The 21310-nt window shown below is 42.6% G+C and overlaps 1 protein-coding gene across 1 annotated transcript in view; it reads right to left on the minus strand.

Moving 5' to 3' along the window:
• Positions 1-854: 854 nt before the first annotated feature.
• ABCA3 (ATP binding cassette subfamily A member 3) overlaps positions 855-21310 on the minus strand; it is a gene marked incomplete in the record, with an annotated part of 1818321 nt that continues 1797865 nt past the window's right edge. The window contains 1 exon segment of the mRNA XM_044089258.1: positions 855-3601. Coding sequence (XP_043945193.1) covers positions 3458-3601 — 144 coding nt within the window.

Consider the following 21310-nt stretch of genomic DNA (forward strand, 5'->3'; position numbering starts at 1 on the left):
TGAGGAAACTGGAAGAAGTATAAACTTTTGAGTAAAGCAACAGCTTATAGTGTAAACCAAGAGCCATTTGTTCTCCTCCCTCCCTTTCATGTGAACTTTTCCAGAAAGGGATCATTGAGGCAGGAAATGTCTGCTGGAGGTTGAAAAGTTATTTAAGACCTTATGGTATTCTCTTTCACCATATCAGAATCTGTTAGGCTTCTTCTACAAGCAAAGGACCAAGATTCAATGTCATATTTAGGAGGGTTGCCTAGACAGTTTCATGGTTAAGACTGTGGCCTTGGGCACTAATACATTGAGACAACCCCTGAATACACAGGACTGCAAGATGTATATGGCACCATAGTTACATTCAACCACATGCCCACTAAGCCTATTATCGGTTTTATTTAGCTTTCTGAGCTTTTCTCATCTAGGAGTGAGCTATACTTTCTGAATCAGGTCTACAATCATACACTGCAGCCTGGTACAAATTAAGTTTATAACCTTTACTGCCAACGCTTAATGACAAGAGCTTCCCTTGCAGGATCAGCCATCAGTCCATCATTTCATGATCCACCTTATGGTTCCAGTACAATTACAGGTGTTCTTATCAGGAGGCACTATACTGCCAACTTCTTTGGGTGCTGGAACCTATACATTTTGATGCTGGAGACAGCCGTTGTATCTATAACTGAGGAGGATATATTCAGAGTTGTGGCTGGTCAGTTTTCAACAGATTTTTTTGGCTGAGAATACATTTGCGTCACTGTTTATAAACCTCATTCAGATCTGCAAGATGAAGCTGATTAGCAGCTCAAACTGCCAAATGCTACGAAGAAGTCTGAAAAAAAAAAAAAGACTCCACACACTGCTTAGTGTGCAACCAGAAATATTTTTCATTGTAAACAGTAACAACCACTTGTGGAACATGTTGCCACTGAAATATAAAACAGCTGCAATGAAGCACACTGTTGTATCTTGTAAGGAATAGTGCAAACTACATATGTGGTGAAACACTTTAAAAATCACTGCATACTAAAATGGTGATTTTAAAATAATGGGAAACATGGATCAGAACTCAAAAGTGCAGTTTTTGAAATTTACAAAACAAAGCAAAATAAATGTTCAAATAGTCGTAAAATGGATTCAAGGGAGAATCTGGGATCTAATCTAAAATATTAACTTAACCAGTCTAATAATGTGATTTAAAAGGCTGTTCTGAAGGAAGATAACACAAACAATACTGTAATTTTATTAATATTAAAGGTGTGCTTAAAATGGCATCCTTCAGTATGAAATTGCTGGACTTTCCCATTTCATAGTTTACATAATCACACAGGATCATAAAATGTGTCAAAACTGAGACATGCATCATGTGTCCAAGCATGGCAGGTTATCTTTCTGTATGTAACCAATCTACAGATATCATCTGTCCTAGTGTTCTGGGGAAAAAAAAGGATTGGACAAGCAGCTGCAGAAAACACCGTTTACTGCAAAGCACAAAATACATGACTCAATTCATTTACTTGTTTTGTTACCCAGATAAAACCCATTGAGTACCAAGTGCTTACTTTCAGAAATAATGGAAGGGCACTACTGAGGTTAACCAACTTTTCAAGCTTTGCAAATTTTGCAGCTGAATAATGATGAAAGCAAAAACCAAGACTTTAGGATGTAGCCTGGTAGCAGCTCACAGCCCTAACCCAATGCAGTATAGTGCCAGAGAAGGTTTATATAGCTCAAACAGTGCTTATCGAAAGAGCCAGAAATTAATTCTCTCCATTATGCTACTGAATACACTTCCTTTTAGGCATTCTGGGAAAAAGTTTTAAACAAAAAATTTTATACTTCAGCAGTACAGAGTATACACAGACGTAATGCACTCTGCTACTCACTACACATTACCTTCGTTTTCTTATAATTTTCAGATTAAAGGACACGTCACAACAGGGATATACATTCCACACTCCTGGAATATATTTTTTAAATGAATGAACAGCCCCAGAAATCTCTAATTCAGTTTATAACATAGTTATTTTTTTATATTAGTTGGACTACTCATACTCTCTAAAAGTAGAATCAACTCTCTCACAGCAAAGAGTGAATAACATGTACTGAAAAGTTTTTTTTTTTTTTTGCCAATTAACTGGCTTGGAGGGCATTGTCAATTGCTAGAACAAGCAAGGGGAGATTAACTCTCCATGAAAATGGAGTTGACTAAGCTAGCAGATGAAACAAAGCCTACTCCAATGGTTGTTCTAACCACATTTCAAGGGCCTATTACTTGGCGCTGATCTGATCTACTTAACATCACTAAGCACCGACGCAGTGGAATTACAGATCTGAGAACAAGCAAAGTGAGTTTGCCAAGATTAAGATTATAAATTTGTACTAAAAGCATGATTTTAATCTGACACAAAGTAAAAGGTACATGTCCTGAATGGCATCACATTCAAAAATTGCAAGTGTCAAATAGAAAATGAGTACACAAGCTACACTACTCAGAAGATGCTGGCCCTGAAGCTGAACAAATTATACAATTACACCCGCTGAAAAGAAAAAGAAATCTGACATCAGAAATGCAGACTGTTCTAGTGTGAGATGACTGATTTAACATGATTAGAATGGTCTATTGTTTAAAAACACTGTGTGAGAGATGCATCTCTGTTTTGACAGTAACAAAACTGGCACTATTACTAGTTATGCCTGACATTTCATACATACAGACTATAACTGACCAGGTACTTGCCAATCCCCTTACTTGAGCTGATGCTTTGCTAAACTGACTGTTAGCACTGCACACCAAAAGGGAAACATTGAAATCATTTAAGAAGCTGAAGTACCAACCAGAACAATGCAGGTGGGAGGCTAAGGTGCTGACAGAGTAACACGGTTGCATTTTGTAACATTTAACTACAGCGATTCTGTTCCCTGAAACCATCTTTTACTTCACTGTCCTCCATAACAGTCAGCTTTTTATCTCTTATTTTTATTCATCCTACTATGAGCAGCTTTCTGATTTACACAGTACAGTTGAAGGAAATGCCATTTTTTATGCAATGCATCTTTTAAATGAGGTGGTGCCTACTATGCCTCCCCTTCCTCATCACACATGAAAATCCAGTAATTTATTTCCATTCACTTTTTACGTGCACAATGTATAGTTTTTTTTTTTTCTGCAGACTGTTTTCAAGGTAAGTAACCTGGATCCATGGAGGTAAATACATTAACAAATATTGACTAACATCCCTGAAATTCTGCAGTGAAAATCCACTGGGACGGATGATGAGGTTATAAAGCAGAAAAATCTGACAAGTCATGGAAAAAGAGCATCTCTTGTGATCCTTCCTGTTCCCAGTTATTTAAAATAAAAAAAAAATAGTTCAAGACATTCCCTGTTGCTTGTGCCCACAGTCTGTGCAGTGATGGGTTCACTGCTTGGTGCAAATTAATTCCATCTCCATTTAAAGATGACTTATGACAGAGCTACTTTTCGACCATCTTCTGTGCAGTGCTGGAATCGAGCAAAGCTCATGAACACCTGTTCCAGAGAGATCTGACTTACAGAGTAATCTTCCAGTGCATACTTCTCCTTAGCTTTTTCCAGGGTTCCAAACACCTGAAAAAGTCAACCAAAGTAGTTAGGCTCATAAATAACATTGAACTAGCTTGATAACATAACCACTGCTTAACCATAATGGTTCCTTTAACATTTGACTCTCACTGTTCCTTTTATGTGAATTTTCAAACAGAATGCTGTTCAAGATCTACACTGTAAAGGGTAGAACCTACCTATGGAGCATGTACATTATGTACCATGATACCTGATCCTTGAAGTACTGAATGGGTTACATAGTTTGGGTTCAGTAACCAGCCAAATATGTCTTTTTTTTCTCAAATGTTGCAGTAGCATACACAGTCCAACAGCTGTAACTGGCTGCAAGCATCTTTTATTTATATTTTATTAACTCACCCAGGTACAGTGCACAATGAACTCATGAACAGTTAGCCTAAACGTGATGTATTTAGAACAGTCTAGGACTTAAAATGTTAAGCTGGCAATATATAAAGTAACTCAACTCCACAAACTCTTCCATCAGAATATTTTGGTTATTTGCTGTCAATTTCCATTTTTATGGCAATTATGTGGTAAGCTGATAATAAAATCTACATAAACACTACAAAAATGGTACAGCCAGATTCCAACTCTAAGGCAAATATACCAACTCTCAAGCAAATGCTTCAATACTATATGAACAAAGACACAGAACACAATGAAATAGACTGGATCTTCTTTGTTAAAGCATTGCACACTGATGCAGGGAAGCTACGAGGTCTGCACACTCACCGCATCCAAAATGTTGGACTGTCTCAGATGTGGAACAGAAATTAATGTGCAACAAAACAAAAAATGTGGTGTAAAGGCTTTCACAAACAATACAGCCCTGTGAATGTTACCTTCCAAATTAATTTTCACTAAGAGATTTTTAAATTGAGAAAACATTAACCTTTTGCTAACACTCCCATACCTTTAAAGGAAAGATGTAATTTTCAGACGGTCTTTTTTGAATGAATAGTGAAATCACTTTCAGGGCCTGAGGGTTGAAACACTTAGAGTAAACCTAACATTAGCATTTATTTATTTTGTGGGAGACAAGGTGGAAATACTGTATGGCGCATGTTGACAGCTGAGCAAATTGCTAAAAGCATCCTTTAAATAAACTGGCACAATTCTAATCTGCCATGGCAAATAAGTGTTTGGTTAGGTTTTCGTCAATTCTGTACAGGAATCTACTAGGTATGTTGAGTAGTCCTATGGGAAAATACAGATGTGTGTGTGTCATGTACTGTAAGAGAGTAGACATCCAAACAGATCATCATTGCAATTGTATTCCTTACTCCAGTAATTTGCCAGAAGGTTGGCTGTCTGACTTCACAGCTTTTTTTCTGACTTCCCTGTATAACTGTAGTTCTTCCCTGACCAACATCAGAGGCATTCTGCACAGTGAACAATGTTTGTGACATATCTTTAGTTCTTCCTGGAACAAAAGATGCTAGAGCATGTCCCACCCACACCAAAGTTGCTCATCTCCTGAACCCTTCATCTGTGTATCCCAAAAGGTAAGCTGGTATACTAAAAGGATGCATAGTTTAGGTGGGAAATATATAAACCATGCTGATGCCTGTCAAGTGACTGAGTGGGTAACACCAGGAAAAATTACCCCGGTGTGTGTCTCTTACTTTTTACATAGGTATAAACTATGTATGTAGCAGCTGGCGGTTGAGAATCCCATACTGCAGTACTGATCAAGAGATCTCAACCACCTCCTATTACTGCAAGCTACATACCCTCTGCAGTTACACTCCATACTCCAGTGACAATACCATAGCTACCTGTGGAATACTGCTAATGGTAGGGAATTACAGTAATCTGTGTAGTATGACGGAACTGAAATTTGTACTGTCCTGCTCTTGGACTAAATGTCTATTTTGTAGCATGTGCAGAAGGTGTACATTATGGGTCTACATCGTGACCTTGCAAATGATTTGGGTTAAGATACATTGTAAGAAGGCTGCAGTGGTGGCCATAATTCTAGCAGACTGTGTCACTATTGCAGCCCCCACGTTTTTGCTCACCAAGTCCCAACAGATGGTTATGCAACCCATTAGCCAAATTGACAGTTTGCTTAGAGAGTGGCAGAACTCTCCTGGCTGTAATGAGGCAAACAATGTCATTCCATCGGCTATCCTTGGTCCTGGCAGTATATCTGAGCCACTGATGGATGTCCAGTAGAGGCTATACTTTTTCCCTTGCACTGCAGGATTGAGAAAAAGGTTGCGTTGTAAGTCTTATGACTCACCTCAGGCACCACTTCTGACACGAAAAGAAAGACTAGCCTCAGACTGACATGCTCATTATGGAAGACTGTAGGGGTTCTGCAGATAACAGGCTGAAATTTGAACAGCCTTCTGACAAATGTAGCAGCTACCAGGAAAAGGGCTTCCAAGATAGAATTCAAAATGTGCTGAAGTACTGCTCTCTAAAGGAGGTAGCATCAACTGCTGTAGTACAAATGCCAAGTCCTACAGAGAACAGGATCCATTTCCTTGGTGGTAGTATGTGGATATCTCCCTTCAGAAATTGCTTAACCAAATTGTATGGACATGGGGTGGTGGGGCATCAGCAGGCATGCAGAAATGGCCAAAAAGTGCACTCTGATGAAAGTACAGCAGAGGTCTGTAGCTACTGGCTATGTGGGTACTGCAAGACCTTTGGACAACAACTTAGGTGTAATATTCCTGGCACTGTCCCATTTATCTTTTTCATTTAGCCAGGCTCCTGGGCCTTTGTAGTATATAGATCACCTCATCTAAAATCTGCCCTTAAAAGGAATCGGACAGAAAGGGTCCATGCTGTCCCTTTCATGGTTGTTAGACTTAGATGCATGAAAATACATTTGTGCTGTGTTAAAAGTATGCTGTGCCAAGGGTCTTTATAAGAAGACCGAAGACTCATTCTTTTGAATGCGTCTTGGTTGAACTTAAAAAGCAGAAAATGGAAAATATCGAAGCAGCTGTTAAGCGAATTCTTTCCCTGGGAAAGAATTTGTTTGGCCGCTTTGGTACTTTGCCATTTTCGGCACTGTAGCGCGGTCTCGGAGTTGGCATATTTAAGTAGGGGGGCGTGGGGGGAGAAGCCCCCCACTTAATGCAATGTTTGAAATTTATTTATTTTTTTGTTGGAACAACGATTTTTTTCCCTTGGAAAAAAAAAAATCGCTGTTCTGACACTTCGACATTGATCAACCCTATGTAAACGAAAGCTTACAATCACTGTTCGCTTTTTTAAGCGTTCGGTGATTTAATATAGACCCTGTGCCAAGGTAGTAAAACAGCCACAGCCTTTATGTGTCAAGCTAAAGACATTCATGGCCAGTTCCTTAATCCTAGGAAAACTGGAGCAGAAAGGAGAAGCTGGTGGATCTTTTCTGAGCTAAACACATTCAATGCAGGACTCTCCAAGACCTGAGAGTCCATCTTCCAACCCTAGCTGCTGATTGGGACCTGCATAACCTGCACATTAACGCATTCTGCCCGAAGTGAGTGCAGATGGCCTGTAGATGTGGGACAACTTTTAAAGTGGAACCTGTGTGTTGAGAGACAGCCTTACAAGACTATCTGCAAATATATAGAGCTGAGTATATTTTTCTGTATTATTTTGTATTATAGACAGGGTTGCCAGATTTCCAGACCCCCAGGTAGGGACAAAAAAAAAAAGAAGGTCTATCACGACAAGTGAAGACCAAAAAAAAAAAAAGGTCTTCGGCGACTGAAGACCAAAAAAAAAAAAAAAAAAAAAAAGGTCTTTAATGCGGAACACAGTTCCACATTACTGAGCTCACTCAGTAACTCTGCACTAAACACGGAGCTTCTCGTGTTTAATGCATTGCAGTTTCGCATTCAACACAAGTAGCTCCATGTTTAGCGATTTTTGATTGGCCTGTATACCGGCATATGGGCCAATCAAAACACGGAGCTTCTCGTGTTTAATGCGGAACACAAGAAGCTCCGTGTTTAGCAATTTTTGATTGGCCCGTATACCAGGTATACGGGACAATCAAAAAAAAAACAAACAAAGCGGAGGCTGGCCGGGATTTAAACCGGCAGGGCGGGACTCGGGATCAGGCTGCTGATCTCGGGACAGTCCCGCCCAAATAGGGACGTCTGGCAACCCTGATTATAGAGCTAAATTGTTGCTTAGATATCTGTTGTCTTACTGTTCTGCAAATATACAGAGATCAGTATATACTTTTTTGGTTTTATAATTTGCACTCTGATTCCTCACCTTTGTTGAAACTGTCTTCCCCACCCCACCCCCCTCATTTTGGTTTCTATAGCTTGTGTGTTGTTAACTCATGGTTCCCTTAATTTGACTTAATAGCAGCAGCCTGCATTTAAAGTGGAACCTGTGTGTTGAGAGACAGCCTTACAAGACTATCTGCAAATATATAGAGCTGAGTATATTTTTCTGTATTATAGAGCTAAATTGTTGCTTAGATATCTGTTGTCTTACTGGTCTGCAAATATACAGAGATCAGTATATATGTTTTTTGGTTTTATAATTTGCACTTTGATTCCTCACATCTCTGTTGAAACTCCCCCCCTCCCTGGTTGTAGTTTAAATTTGGTGGCTTTTGCAGTGCCCGCCCCACTGTAGATTTGCTCTAGGACACTCCCCCAGTCCCATCTCTTTACCGCATTCTACCTAATAAACCCTTTCTGCACTTGCTTTTAGTCTTTTTTTAATTTAATTACATTTTTTCAAACTGTGTGTGGACTAATGTTGCTACATACTCAAGTGTGCCAGCTTGCACTGCATGTGAATTGTTTTTACTACTGTTTTTGCTGCTTTTCTGAAAAAAAAAAAATTGTAAGCCAGTTTTTTACCTTTCCTGTAATTAGTGTTCCAGATACAGATTTGCTGTATCCAGGACTATTTGTAAGCTTCTGAGCCCCCAAGCCTTTCTGTGTTCCAGATACAGATTTGCTGTATCCAGGACTATTTGTAAGCTTCTGAGCCCCCCAAGCCTTTCTGTGTTGGAGGGAAGCCTTCTAGCTTATCAGTGGGAGTGGTAAGCACTAGGTAACCTGTCTACCACATAAGGAATGGTTCTGGCCCAGAATTTGTAGTTACTGGTCGTTTGGGCATTCTTCCATCTCTCTTAACTTTCTGATTTGAAGGCCTGCATTTGCACTTGTTTCTGTCCTCTTACTCCTGGGCCCATCTCATTTGCTCACTCAATTTTTTTTTTTTTTTTTTTATCTGCTTTTACTGTATTTGTGTTTCTTCCTACTTTATTTTGCTTTTGTGTCATCTTAAAAGTACTCAATTGTATTTATTACTGCTTGGTGTAACTCATTCTAAGCCTTTTAGTTTAAGCACTTGGGCTTCAGACAAGTTGTTTTACATTAAGAAGGTTTGTGGTCTGCACTGTAGTGGCAGAACAGGTAGTTTACATCCTTCTAAGTTGGGAACTGCTGATTGAGGGCTCAGTCTCTGTTATTCTAAAAGTGTATTAATTCTGGTTTAAGCACTTGGGCTTCAGTCCAGTTATTTTACATTAAAAGGGTTTGTGGTCTGCACTCTTGTGGGAGGAGAGGCTGGACTCTGCCCTTCTGAGCTGGGAATTTCTGGTTAAAGGCTTATAGTGCCTGCATATTTGAACTGCTTCTTACTGAAATTGGTACACCTTGTTTGCTGTAGCATAGACTAGATCCAGGCCTGCTGAATCTAGCTTTGTTTGTATGCTTGTTGTTTTTGTTTGCTTGTTATTTCCCTGAAATGCTAACACAGCTTTTCAGCGCTTCTGTGGATCCCTAGTGATATCTGCATTGCTTACTGTACTTATTTCCTTGTTTCACTTGAAAGAAAGTTACTGTTTGTCGTTTTTGCATTTAAGTTACCTGTAACACATTGCATTTAAGTTACCTGGCACTAGCTCACTAAAGCAATTATATAAGTCAGCACTACAAAATTAAAAGCACTACACCCTCACAAACTCCCCTTTAGTACCTTGTTCCCCATTGGCCCTTTTATTTCAATTATAAAGGAATTCCCAATACTATTCTAGCATGTCCAAAGGTCAGTTGTCAATCTCCTCTCCGGTCCAGCTGGTGAATCTGGGAATCTTGAGGCAATGTTACAACTGCCTCATGTACACAGACAACCCTCTCCTCCTCCCAACAAATTCCAACACATGTGAGAGATGCAACCATATAGCCATACTGGAGGCTAAGCTCTCTCAATTCAGTACTGGCGAAACCAGTCAGGAGGAGAAGGAAACCACACTCACTACAATTCCAGTCTCACATAGACCTACCACGATAGCAAACCAAACACAAAAACATACTCGGAGGCTCTAAATAAAAATCTGCCTAAGCAGCAGAGACCTCCAAAGCAGACACCCAAGCAACCGCTACCCCAAAACAAAACACGTGCAACACATAGCTCACAAAGCCAGTGTGCCGAACAGTCACAGCCCTTAAGGCTAAACAACACACCTGATACACTTGGAATAGGTGACTATCGTCAGGCACACTGACGTCCTGCTCACCAGGCTGAACAAGGAGAAGGTCATGGTAAGCTGCCTGTTGGGCGCTAGGATCCGCCACATAACACAAGCACTCAGGTCACTTCAAGGCAAGTACAAATATGACTAAGTCATTCTCCATGCTGGTGTGAATGACCTGAGACGTACCTCCCTGGACTACATGAAAAGAGACAGAGGAGCTCTCTGAGCATGTAGCCCAGGCCGGTATGACCCTGACCTTGAGTAGCATCTTACCCTCACCAAGAATGATGCCACAATATGAAGACAAGATGATCAATTTCAACAATTGGCTTAAGTATTGGTGTCATTCAAAGGGGATCCAATGCCTGTCAGCCTGGGATGACATGCTCGACAAGCCACGATGCTTCGCTAGGGATGGCTTGCACCTGTCACCCCTGGGCTTTCGGATATTGGCAAAGGCTCTTGCTACCCCCATAGTGCCTTTTTTAGGAAAGGCTCAAAAGACAAACCCACCTCCAAAGGTATCACAAGGGATAAGAAACTAAGAGTAATGCTACTCAACGCCAGAAGTCTAAACCTCACGATGCATGCACTCGAAACTCTCCTTAGCATGGAGAACATCGATATCTGTGCAGTAACAGAAACCTGGTTCATGGCTCCCGAGAGCACCCCTGCACTACCAGGTTATACCTCATACCATGCTTTTTGGCCCCAAAACTTGGACCGCACCACAAAAGGAGGGGTGTATCAATATTCGTCAAAGATACCCACACTTCCAGGTTGGTGGCACAGCACGAAGCATCAGAAACTATCCATGTGCAACTAACAGTGAGTAAAACTGCCTTCCAGTTTATAGCCTGCTACAGATCACCCTCCCAAACCCAGGAACCCCACTCGGCCTTCCTGAGAACACTGGAAAATATGAAGGTCTCTCCAAACACCATTATATTGGGTGACTTCAACTACCCCAACATAGACTGGGAGCATTACTCTAGCTCCAACACCCTAGCCCAAAGGTTCCTAGAATTTATAAACTCAAATGCTATAGAACAACTTGTTACCACTCCCACAAGAGGAGAAAACATACTGGACCTGATCATCACCAACATGGGGACTCTATGCTCCAGACCAGAAGTGTATCCCTCACTGGTAAGATCAGACCATAAACTAATCTCACTGGATATTCACATCCCGACTCCACCCCCTGCCCTGAAAACCACAGTGAAAAACTTCTCTAAAGCAAATTTCACACTCCTCAAAATCGAGGTGGAATCCTTCAAAGCCCCCGGGCCTGTGGAAAACACGGCCCAGACCGCAGAATCCTTTATAAACGCATTCTATGAATACCTTCAGGAATGCATGGATCATGCAATCCCAAATAAAACCAAGACGCAATCCTCCAAAGGCAGACGTCCTGTCTGGTGGACCCCAGCCATAAACAAACTATACAATAGAAGGAGGAAGCTACTACATGATAGAGCAAAATCCCAAAAAGGGAAGGCATCTCTGATCAGTATTAGCAAAAAACTACAGGCACTCATAAAATCGTCTAAGGCCAGCTTCGAGAGAAAAATTGCACAGGACACTAAGGATAATCACAAGGCTTTCTTTAGTTATGTTAGGAACCTGGGTGAGAATTCCCAGATATGCTCAGAATTGGTCCAAAATGACAAAAAATACACCGAACCCACAGACATTGCCAACATCCTAGCTGACAGGTTCAGCGCAAACATCTCTCCCCCCCTCCCCACCAAAAGGGCAAATATCTACCCCAGCAGAGTGCTGCCCCCCTGGCATCTCAGATGCTCAGGTAAGAGCTGCCCTCTCCAAAGCAAAAAACACAGCATCAATGGGACCAGACGGTGTACCGGCTGCGTCCTACATGAACTCCAAGAAGAGCTAAACCCAAACATAAAACTACTGTTCAATCTCAGCCTTACTACAGGATATGTACCCAAAGAGTGGCGTACAGCAACAGTGGTCCCTCTCCACAAAGGTGGTGCCTCAACGGATCCTGGAAACTATCGCCCCATAAACCTGACTAGCTTGGTCTGCAAAGCTATGGAAAGGATCATCATGGACCTCATAAATAAAGATATTGGGGACCTACAGACACTGGATCCTACCCCAGTTTAGCTTTGTTAAGGGCAGATCCTGCCTCTTAAACCTGGTTGATTTCTTTGAAACAGTCACCAAGGCCATTGACGAGGGGAAGGTGGTCCACACAGCCTACCTAGACCTCGCAAAAGCCTTCGATACAATACCCCACTCGGACATTATAGATAAGCTCACCAGCTTAAATATAGACCCCCTATGTCACTAGATGGGTTGCAAACTGGCTCAAGGACAGAACCCACATGGTTAGAATTGCTGGAGCCACGTCAGACTCCAAACCAGTTACAAGTGGCGTCCCACAAAGCTCAATCCTGGGACCTCTCTTGTTCGGCATACATTTCTCGGAGGTACAGGCCAACACGGAAGGACTGTGGCTGACCAAGTTCACAGATAACTGCAAACTGAGCGCCATAATCGACTCTCCAGCTGACACAAGCATCCTCCAAAAGGGCCTCATAGAAACAGACAACTGGTGTCAAAGCCATGGCCTCAAGCTAAACGCCAAAAAGTGTATAGTCATCCCCTTTGGCAAAAACAAAGTGCCCACAAATTACCACATAGGTGGTAATCCATTAAGTACAGAAGAAGTAATTAGGGACCTGGGGACCCAAGTTGATAGCAATCTCTCATTTGACAACCACGTGGCAAAAGTGGTTAGAAAAACATTTTATATAGCCCACCTAATCATGAAGGGATTCACATCTAGATCAGGGGAGGTCATCGTGCCTCTTTACTCATCCCTCATCAGGCCCATAATTGAGTACAATGCCCCTTTTGGGATGTACCTTACCAGACACCTGCAGCAACTGGTAAGACCCCAAAAGTACCTCACCAAGAGGATCAAAGGGCTCAAACAGATGCCATATGCTGCCCGGTTAAAGAAACTCCAGCTCTACTCAGTGGCATACCACTTGCTCAGAGGCGATCTGTGCCTGGAGTATAAAGCCATGTTTAACCCGGAATTAATGGACATGCTGCACCTCAGAAAATCCAAATCCATCGAGCTACGCGCTCGAGAGACTTGAACCTCAGCACTGAAATAAATAGGACATGCTGTAGGGACAGATTCATAACCCAGAGGCTCCCTTCACTCTGGAATAAAATCCCAGTCCAGGTTAGGCAGAGTCCTTCATTGACTCTTTTCAAGAGGAATCTTGATGAGTGGATGGGAGATCGTAGGTTTACCCCGGGTATCACTTCTGTGTCACTGTTAGACAGAGGCACAGTATACTAACCTCGGAAAAGGGCATAGCAAAATTAATTTAAAATGGGTGGCGAAAGCCAAACACACTCTGGCTAGGCTTATAAATGCCCTAGGGCAGATAGCCTAAGTATGAACCTATGAACATGGGTAGTTGCTTCCCACACTGACATCGTGAGTTTGTAGAGCCAGTAATCCCTGCTTGGTTATGTATTACATCTCCGGTAAAATCCTTAAGGATACCTAGGTTGAGCTATTTTTGAAAGTCTCTATAAGCTAAGTAGAGACATCATCTCTTTGCATTTGTGTGTTTGTTTCACCTCATTCACTTTAAGAGCTGCCAATTTTTTTTTAAATTTCTCAGTGTCTTTTGGGTTTCTAATACCATGACGGGAATGGACCCCATTCCCAAGTCAAAGTACGATTAAATTTCATGAAATTAGTATTGTTTCACTCTTTGATGTCAACCAAAAGTGTTCTTCGCGGCACCCACAATGTGCCCAGTAACGACTCCTCCTCCAATTCGATTGGTAACGTATCTAAATACGATTGAAAATTCTTTTTTTAAGACCCATTGCTCCTACTACTATTGGAACTGTCTGGGTATCTTTCTTCTACATGGCTCTCATTTCTGCCTGCTGATTCAGGTATTTTATGATTTTGTCTCTCTCTATACGCAAGACACTAATAGTCATTAGGTGTGGCAATTTTAATGATCAATACTGCTTTTGTCTATTTTTCTTGGACCCACAATGTGCCCTGTAATGACTCCTCCTCCTCCAAGTCGTATGGTGTTACATGAATTGGTAACATATCTAAATACGATTGTAAATTATTTTTTGTAAGACCCGTTGCTCCTACTACTATTGGAACTGTCTGGGTATCTTTCTTCAACATGTCTCTCATTTCTGCCTGCAGATGCAGGTATTTTATGAATTTGTGTCTCTCTGTACACAAGACACTATAGTCACTAGGTGTGGTGATTTCAATGATCAATGCTACTTCTGTCTTCTTTTCTTGGACCACTATATCCGGTTTTCTAGCATCTATCTTTTGAACTGTTCGTATTGGGTGATCCCATGTGATATAAACTTCATCATTTTCTATAATTGATTGTGGCTCACATTTCCAGTGTTTTTTCAACCACTTTGATACCATAATGTCTGCACAATCTCCAGTGCAACAGTCTCGCCACATTATTATGCCTTTCAGTATACAGTCCCCTCTGCCATTAGTGCGTCACAACCAGCAACAAGGTGTGTGACCGTTTCCAGTTCAGTTTTACAAAAAGTACAGTTGTGTACACTTACCATAAATGTAGATGTTCGAGTGTATTCACTGTTCCAGTCATCACACTTGGGTTATCCTGCCAGGGGTTTCCCCTCAGTCAGCCCAAATACCAGAGGCTTAGTATTTCTGTGTCGGTTGCTGTCGCTTCAGTACTGACGTCAGGTCATCAGAGATATAAAAACAAGCAGCCGACACCATTACATCAGTTTTTCTTGCCCCAAATGTCCGGAGCCCCCAAATAGGGAGCTACGTTATGGTGGAAAAACACCACCAGTAAAAAGTGAATACCAATAGCCCTGTAATGACTGAGGGAGAGAGAGATAGGAGAAGGAGGAAGAGAGAGAGATACAAGGCGGCTGGAGGGTAGGAAACTAGGACTGCAACACTGAATACACTCATACATCTACATTTATGTTAAGTGTGCGCAACTGTACTATGTTCTTCGTGTTTCACTGTTGTAGTCATCACACTTGGGTTGATTCCCAAAGCTGAAGAATGGGGTGGAGGCAGTCAAGAGGAGTTGGGGCTGGCTAGTATGCCCTGGAGGACTGCTGTTGCAAAGCCTGCCCTGGATTTGGAAAAGATAGGCAGGTGGTAATGCTTGGTGAAGGTATGAAGAGAACTCAAAGTAACAGCTTCCAGAATGTCCTTGGTAGGGACTCCTCTGAGAAAGGCTGTAGAGGTTGAAGTTGCCCTAGTGGAATGTGTTCTGACTCCCTCAGGGGGTGGTTTCCCATGGTGTTTGTAACAGAAATGGATACAGTGTGCTATCCATTTGGAGATGGTTTGTTTTGATATGGCCTTGCCCTCTGCCCCTGGTGCAAAGCTGACTAGTAATTGGTCAGATTTCCTAAACGGCTTAGTCCTATCAAGGTAGAATCTGAGTTGTTTGTGCACATCTAAAGAGTGCAGGATCCTTTCCCCCTTATTATGAGGATTAGGGAAAACGGTGGGCAAATGGATAGATTGGTTGAGAGCTACACTGGACACCACTTTAGGCATGAAGGTTGGGTTAGTCCTAAGGGAGACCCTGTCAGCATGAAAAATAATGAAGGGTTCCACAGCTATAAGTGCTTGTAGCTCAGACACTCTTCTAACTGAAGTGATGGCCAGAAGAAAGGCCGTTTTCAGAGAGAGGAATTTTAACTCTGCTGACGCTGCAGGCTCAAAGGCGGGGATAGCGTGAGCTTTTCCAACACAAAGTTAAGGTCCCAAGCAGGGGTGGGGGCTCTTCTTGGTGGCCTTAAGTTGTTAGCCCTTCTCAGGAACTGCTTCATGAAAGGGCAAGAGAAGAAAGGTGGCTCAGTTTCTGAGATGGCAGAGGCATGGATCTTAATGGAGGAGAAGGAGAGGCCTCTGTGGAGTAGGTCTGCTAGGTAATCCAGGATGAGAGGCAAGGAGGGCTGTGCTGTCTCCGCTCCTTTAGATCCTTTAGAGTGAATCCAGGAACAATAACTTTTCCACTTGTCAGCATAGGATTTCCTTGTACTGGGTCATCTGGCTTCACGTATGATATCCAGTACCTGTTTGCTTAAGCTGGCCACTGGAGGAGAAGTCAAGGGATAAGCCAGACTGCAAGGTTCATGGTCTGCAACTGTGGATGCAAGAACTGTCCCTCCTCCTGAGTCAGGAGAGAGTAGGGATTTGGGGTAGGTGCCATGAAGGCAATGGTGACAGAGTGCGCAGGAGTGGGTGTCAGTGTTGACGTGGCCAGTCTGTGGTAATCAAGATTGGCCTTGGTCTTTCCTCCCTTATCTTGAGTTATACTCTTGTAAGAAGAGGTAGAGGGGGAAATGCATAGATTGAGAGGTTTGCCCACTGGAAGGATAGGGCATCCACTTTCCAGGCCTTGCTATGAGGTACCCTGGTGCAGAATTTGCTGAGCTGGTGGTTGTAGTGGGGGGCAAACAGGTCCACCTTCGGAGTACCCCATTACTGGATCACAAGGCTGAAGGTGTTGTGGTTTAATTGCCACTCATGTGGGTCTAGGAGATTTCTGCTTAAGTTGTCTGTCAGAGAGTTTTGGTTGCCTGGCAGGAATTGAGCTTGTAGGTGAATATACATGGTTGAGGCCGTGTTCCACAGGGTCATGGCTAGCCTGTAGAGTGGGTAAGAGTGGGTACCCCACCCCCTGCTCGTTTATGTACCACATCACTGTGGTGTTGTCGGTTTTGATTAGTAAGGGCCCTGGTGAGAGTAGGGATCTGAAAGCTGTCACAGCATGCTGAACAGTTAGCATCTCTTTTTGGGTGATGTGCAGATGAATCTGATTTGGGCTCCAGTGGCCCTGAATGCACCTGCTGTCCAGATGTGCACCCCAGGCATAATCTGATGAGTCTGTGGTTAGGGTCTGGGTGGCGTCAGGTTGTGTAAAGGGAAGCCCCTTGTTGTGGTTGCATGCTGCTGCCCACCAACAGAACTCTTTCCATAGACAAGGTTTCAAAGGTATGATTGTTTCCAGATCCTGAGAATATTGGCACCAAAGACTTTTTAAGTACCACTGAAGATTTCTCATATACAGTCTGGCATATGGAATTAGTAGAATGCAGGAGGCCATGAACCCTAGAGCCTGCAGAATTTTACTTGCGGAAAGCTGGGTTCTGGTGGCCATTTGACCGAAGTAGCCTGTCCGATAGGCTTGTTTTTCTGGAGTAAGGAATGCCATCTGGGATGCTGTGTCCAAGCTTGCTCCCAAGAATACAATTTTGTGACTGGGGACTAGTTCGGATTTCTTTTCGTTTATAGTGTACCCCAGGGAGGTTAGAAGGTCCTTTACAAATGTCAGGTGCTGCAACAGTTTTTCCTGACTGTCTGCCTGTCTGCCTGAATTAGGCAATCATCCAAGTAGGAGTAAATTTTAATGTTTCTCTGTCTGCAATAGGCAATGGCTGGAGCCAGGCATTTTGTGAAAACTCTGGAAGCAGTAGATAAGCCAAAGGGAAGTGCAGAGAACTGATAATGCATAGATCCTGCCCTGAAACGTATATATTTCCTGCAGGAGTCTCTTACTGGGAGGTGCAGATAGGCCTCCTTTAGGTCTAGGGTGGCTAACCATGCATCTTTGGACAGCATAGGGAGAATCTGCTGTAGGGTGAGAATTTTGAATTTTGGTACCAGCAGGAAGGTGTTTAGAATGGATAGATCTAAGATGGGGCACCAGCTGCCCTCTTTTCTGGGTACCAGGAAAAGTCTGGAATAAAAACCTTGGCCTATCTGTTCTGCAAGATCAGGCTGAATTGCCCTTATGGAGACCAGGGACTGAACTTGGTTTTGTGCCGCTGCCCACTGGTTTGGAGGAAGATTGGGGTTGGCAGCATGTGGAAATAAAATTTGTACCCCTGGGATACTATGTTGAGGACCCATCAATCGTTGGTGATGGAGGTCCAGTTTTTTGCATGGTGGGCAAGTTTTCCTCCTAGGGGCACGAGCAATTGGGCAGAGGTGATGGGTGGAGTTGAGAAGTCATTGTGAATTATTTCCATAAGGGGGTGGCTTATCACTCCCTGCTTTAGAAGTGGAGGTACTCCATTGCTTAGATCTCTGCATACACGGAGACCTTAATCTGGGGGGGGGAGGTTCATTTCCCCTGGGTCTAGTTTGAGATGTCCTTGAGGGTGCTGGAAAGGACCAAGGTTTTGAGGGGCAATGCCTACTAAATCTTGGAGGCTGCATTTGCAAAAAATCTTTGACTGTCTGCAAAGACTTAGCCTTTTCTTCCATCTTTTTAAAACCGCTTCTGCTTTGGTGCCAAACAGATTGTCCTTGTTCAGAGGAGCGTCCAATAATTTTGATTTGACATGGTCTGGCAAGGTCTGCTCCTTAAGCCAGGCATGCCTTCTACTAACAGAACTGGTGACTGCTTCCTTGAAAGATGCATCTAGGGCGTCAAACCCACATTGCTGGGTATGCTTACTGACTTGGCTTGCAGAATGCATAAGCTCCTGCAATTCTTTACTTTCTGCACAGTCAGTAGACAATTTTTGCTTAATAAGTTCCATAGTATGTTGCTGGTATTTCAGCATGTGGAACTGACAATTTAATGCTCTAATGGCGAGAGTTGCAGAGGTGTATACTTTTTTTACCCCATCTGTCTAAAGCTCGGGAATCTTTGTCAGAGGGGGTGGGATTCTTAGCTGCAGTTGCTTTTATTCCTTTAGGTCCTTGGGAGAGGACTTCTGGGTCAGCAGTAAGATTTTTGTAGAGAAATTTGTGAGAGTCAGGGACTCTGTAGTACCTGTCAGGTTTCCTTGGAGCAGGGGGTAAAGTATCAGGAGTTAGACTGGATTCCATAAAGACATCATCCACAACATCCAGAACAGGAGGGATAGCTAGGGGTCTGTGCTGTGGTAGATCTAAAAATTCCCTGAGTCTCTTTTTGGACTGAGACTAATCCTGGCATTCCCAAAGGAAATGCTCTCTCAAAGTATGTAGGGTTTCACCAAAAGAAAAATCCTCTGGAGGGGAGGCAGAAGGAATGGATTCCTCTGCATATGAATCCTCATAGGCAGATAAGGGCATGTCTTCATAATCAGAAACCTTAGAGTTGTCGGACTCTTGGTCAGATAAAGCTGCTGGAGACAAGTCTCTTTTCCTTTTAGCAGGGAAAGGTTGGCTTCCCCTAATCAGCATGATAAGGTCTTCTGCCATTTTAAGCATCTGAGATTGTGGCAGGGAAGCAGGCGCTTGAGACTGGGTCTTCGTTTTTTTAGGCATAGCTCGTACTCTTGGCCTAAGAAACTCGGTAGTTTTAGAAAGAATTGAAGACGTGAAAGAAGTCATCGGCTTGTGTCTAACATCGGTAGTGCGAAGAGCTTCCTCAGTAGCCGGTGCCTGCATAACAGCGCCAGGCCCATCCAAGGTAGAGACATCTGCAGGTTTCGTAGTCAAAGAAGAGTCTCGCGGCACACCAGACTCTGAATGGGTCTCAGCGGCTTGCGAATCCATCGAAGTGGGCATCAGGGGCTGCGAAAGTGCCTCACTGAGTACTGGTGAACTGGCGACTAGCTTAACGGAAGCATCATTGGCAGTTTTGGACCTGTGCGGTCTATCTCTGTCTTTATCCTTACGTTTTTTCAGAAGATCAGTAGTCGGATGGCTTACCGAAGCCATTTCAGAATAGAGAGATAGAAAACAAAAGTATTTAACTACAATAAGGGCCCGACGACAAATAGTTCAGGCGTTGAAAAAAGCACAAAACCGACAGCGAGGTACATCATGGTCTGGGCCTAAATAGGTGATGCAGTAAGAATGGAAATCTCGGTGTGGTATTTGCTTTCCACAGACAAGACAATTGTTAACTTTTTCTGACATCGGTTAGAGCAAGGAAAAAGGTTCCCCCCAACAGGGTACTTAGCTTTAGAAGACTTCAAGAGGATTCAATTTCAGAAACGCAAAGTCAGGTAGCGGCCAACCGGCACTCGTGCAAACTGCTTCTGCTTTGGGCTCTTCAGCAAGAAAGACTGATGTAATGGCATTGGCTGTCTGTTTTTATTCCTCTGATGACCTGACGTCAATACTGAAGTGACAGCAACCGATGCAGAAATACTAAGACTCTGGTATTCGGGCCAACTGAGGGCTACCCCTGGCAGGATAACCCAAGTGTGATGACTGCAACAGTGAAACACGAAGAACATCCTACATATGTCTGTTTCTCCCACATGTTCAGTGGACTTTGTAAACCAGAGTGTACATAGCCCACTATCTTGGGCTGCCAATATTAACCTTTTATTTATTGATGTGAATTCACCTCTCCTTAGCCATTCCTGTGTTCATTCTTGATCAACATGAGGCTCTTCCAGAAGTTTTCTATACTTTGTTTTTTCCACATTTCTTGCCTTCTCATCTGGTGCTTTATCTTGTATTCTTTTTGTTTTTTTGGCACATTCTGTTGCTGCCTCGTTTTTATCCACTTCTGGTTTGATTTCCATTCCTGCTTGACGTCAATATGCTTCTGCTAACTTAAGCAGAGATGTCATCTTAGACTTGTTCTCCTCATGTTTCAAAAAACTTTCACTACATTTGGATCTTGTGAGGTCAGTAGATGTGTGTGGAGTCCCACGATTGCAGACCAATACATGTAATCAATTTCAAGGAGGCCCATCCTTCCTTCAGAACGGGTAATATATATTGGTATACACTAATTTTTATAAATCATATGGTAAGCATGAAGCAGCCTTCTTGCTTTAATATCCAATCTATTCAACACTTTTTGGGGCCAGTCAGTCACTCCAAAACTATAAGTTAAGACAGGAAGGGCAAACTGATTTATAGCTTGGATCTTGTTCCTAGATGTCAATGCTGTTTTCATGATTAATTTAAGTCTTCTAAAGTACTCCTTACTGAGTTTTATTAGCATTTGTTCATGTTTTATTGCTGATCCTTCGTCAATTCCCAATTATTTATACACTCCCTCTTGCTCAAGTTCTTTTAGATCACATTCTTGTCCTAAACTGATGTTTTCCTGGTGCTGCAGTTTTCCCTTTTTAAAGGCTGCTTTTGCGCATTTATCAAGACCAAATGACATTCCAATATCATCTGAAAGTTTTGACAACCTGCAGCTGTCCTCATCTGATGAGCTATACAGTTTCAAATAATTGCCAAAGAGAAGATGAGAAGTCATAAGACTTTGTTGTTTTCTAGGAGCCAAATT

This window comes from Protopterus annectens, chromosome 12.part0 (genome assembly GCF_019279795.1).
Source record: "Protopterus annectens isolate FY-2018-M chromosome 12.part0, PAN1.0, whole genome shotgun sequence".
Classification (NCBI taxonomy): Eukaryota; Metazoa; Chordata; order Ceratodontiformes; family Protopteridae; genus Protopterus; species Protopterus annectens.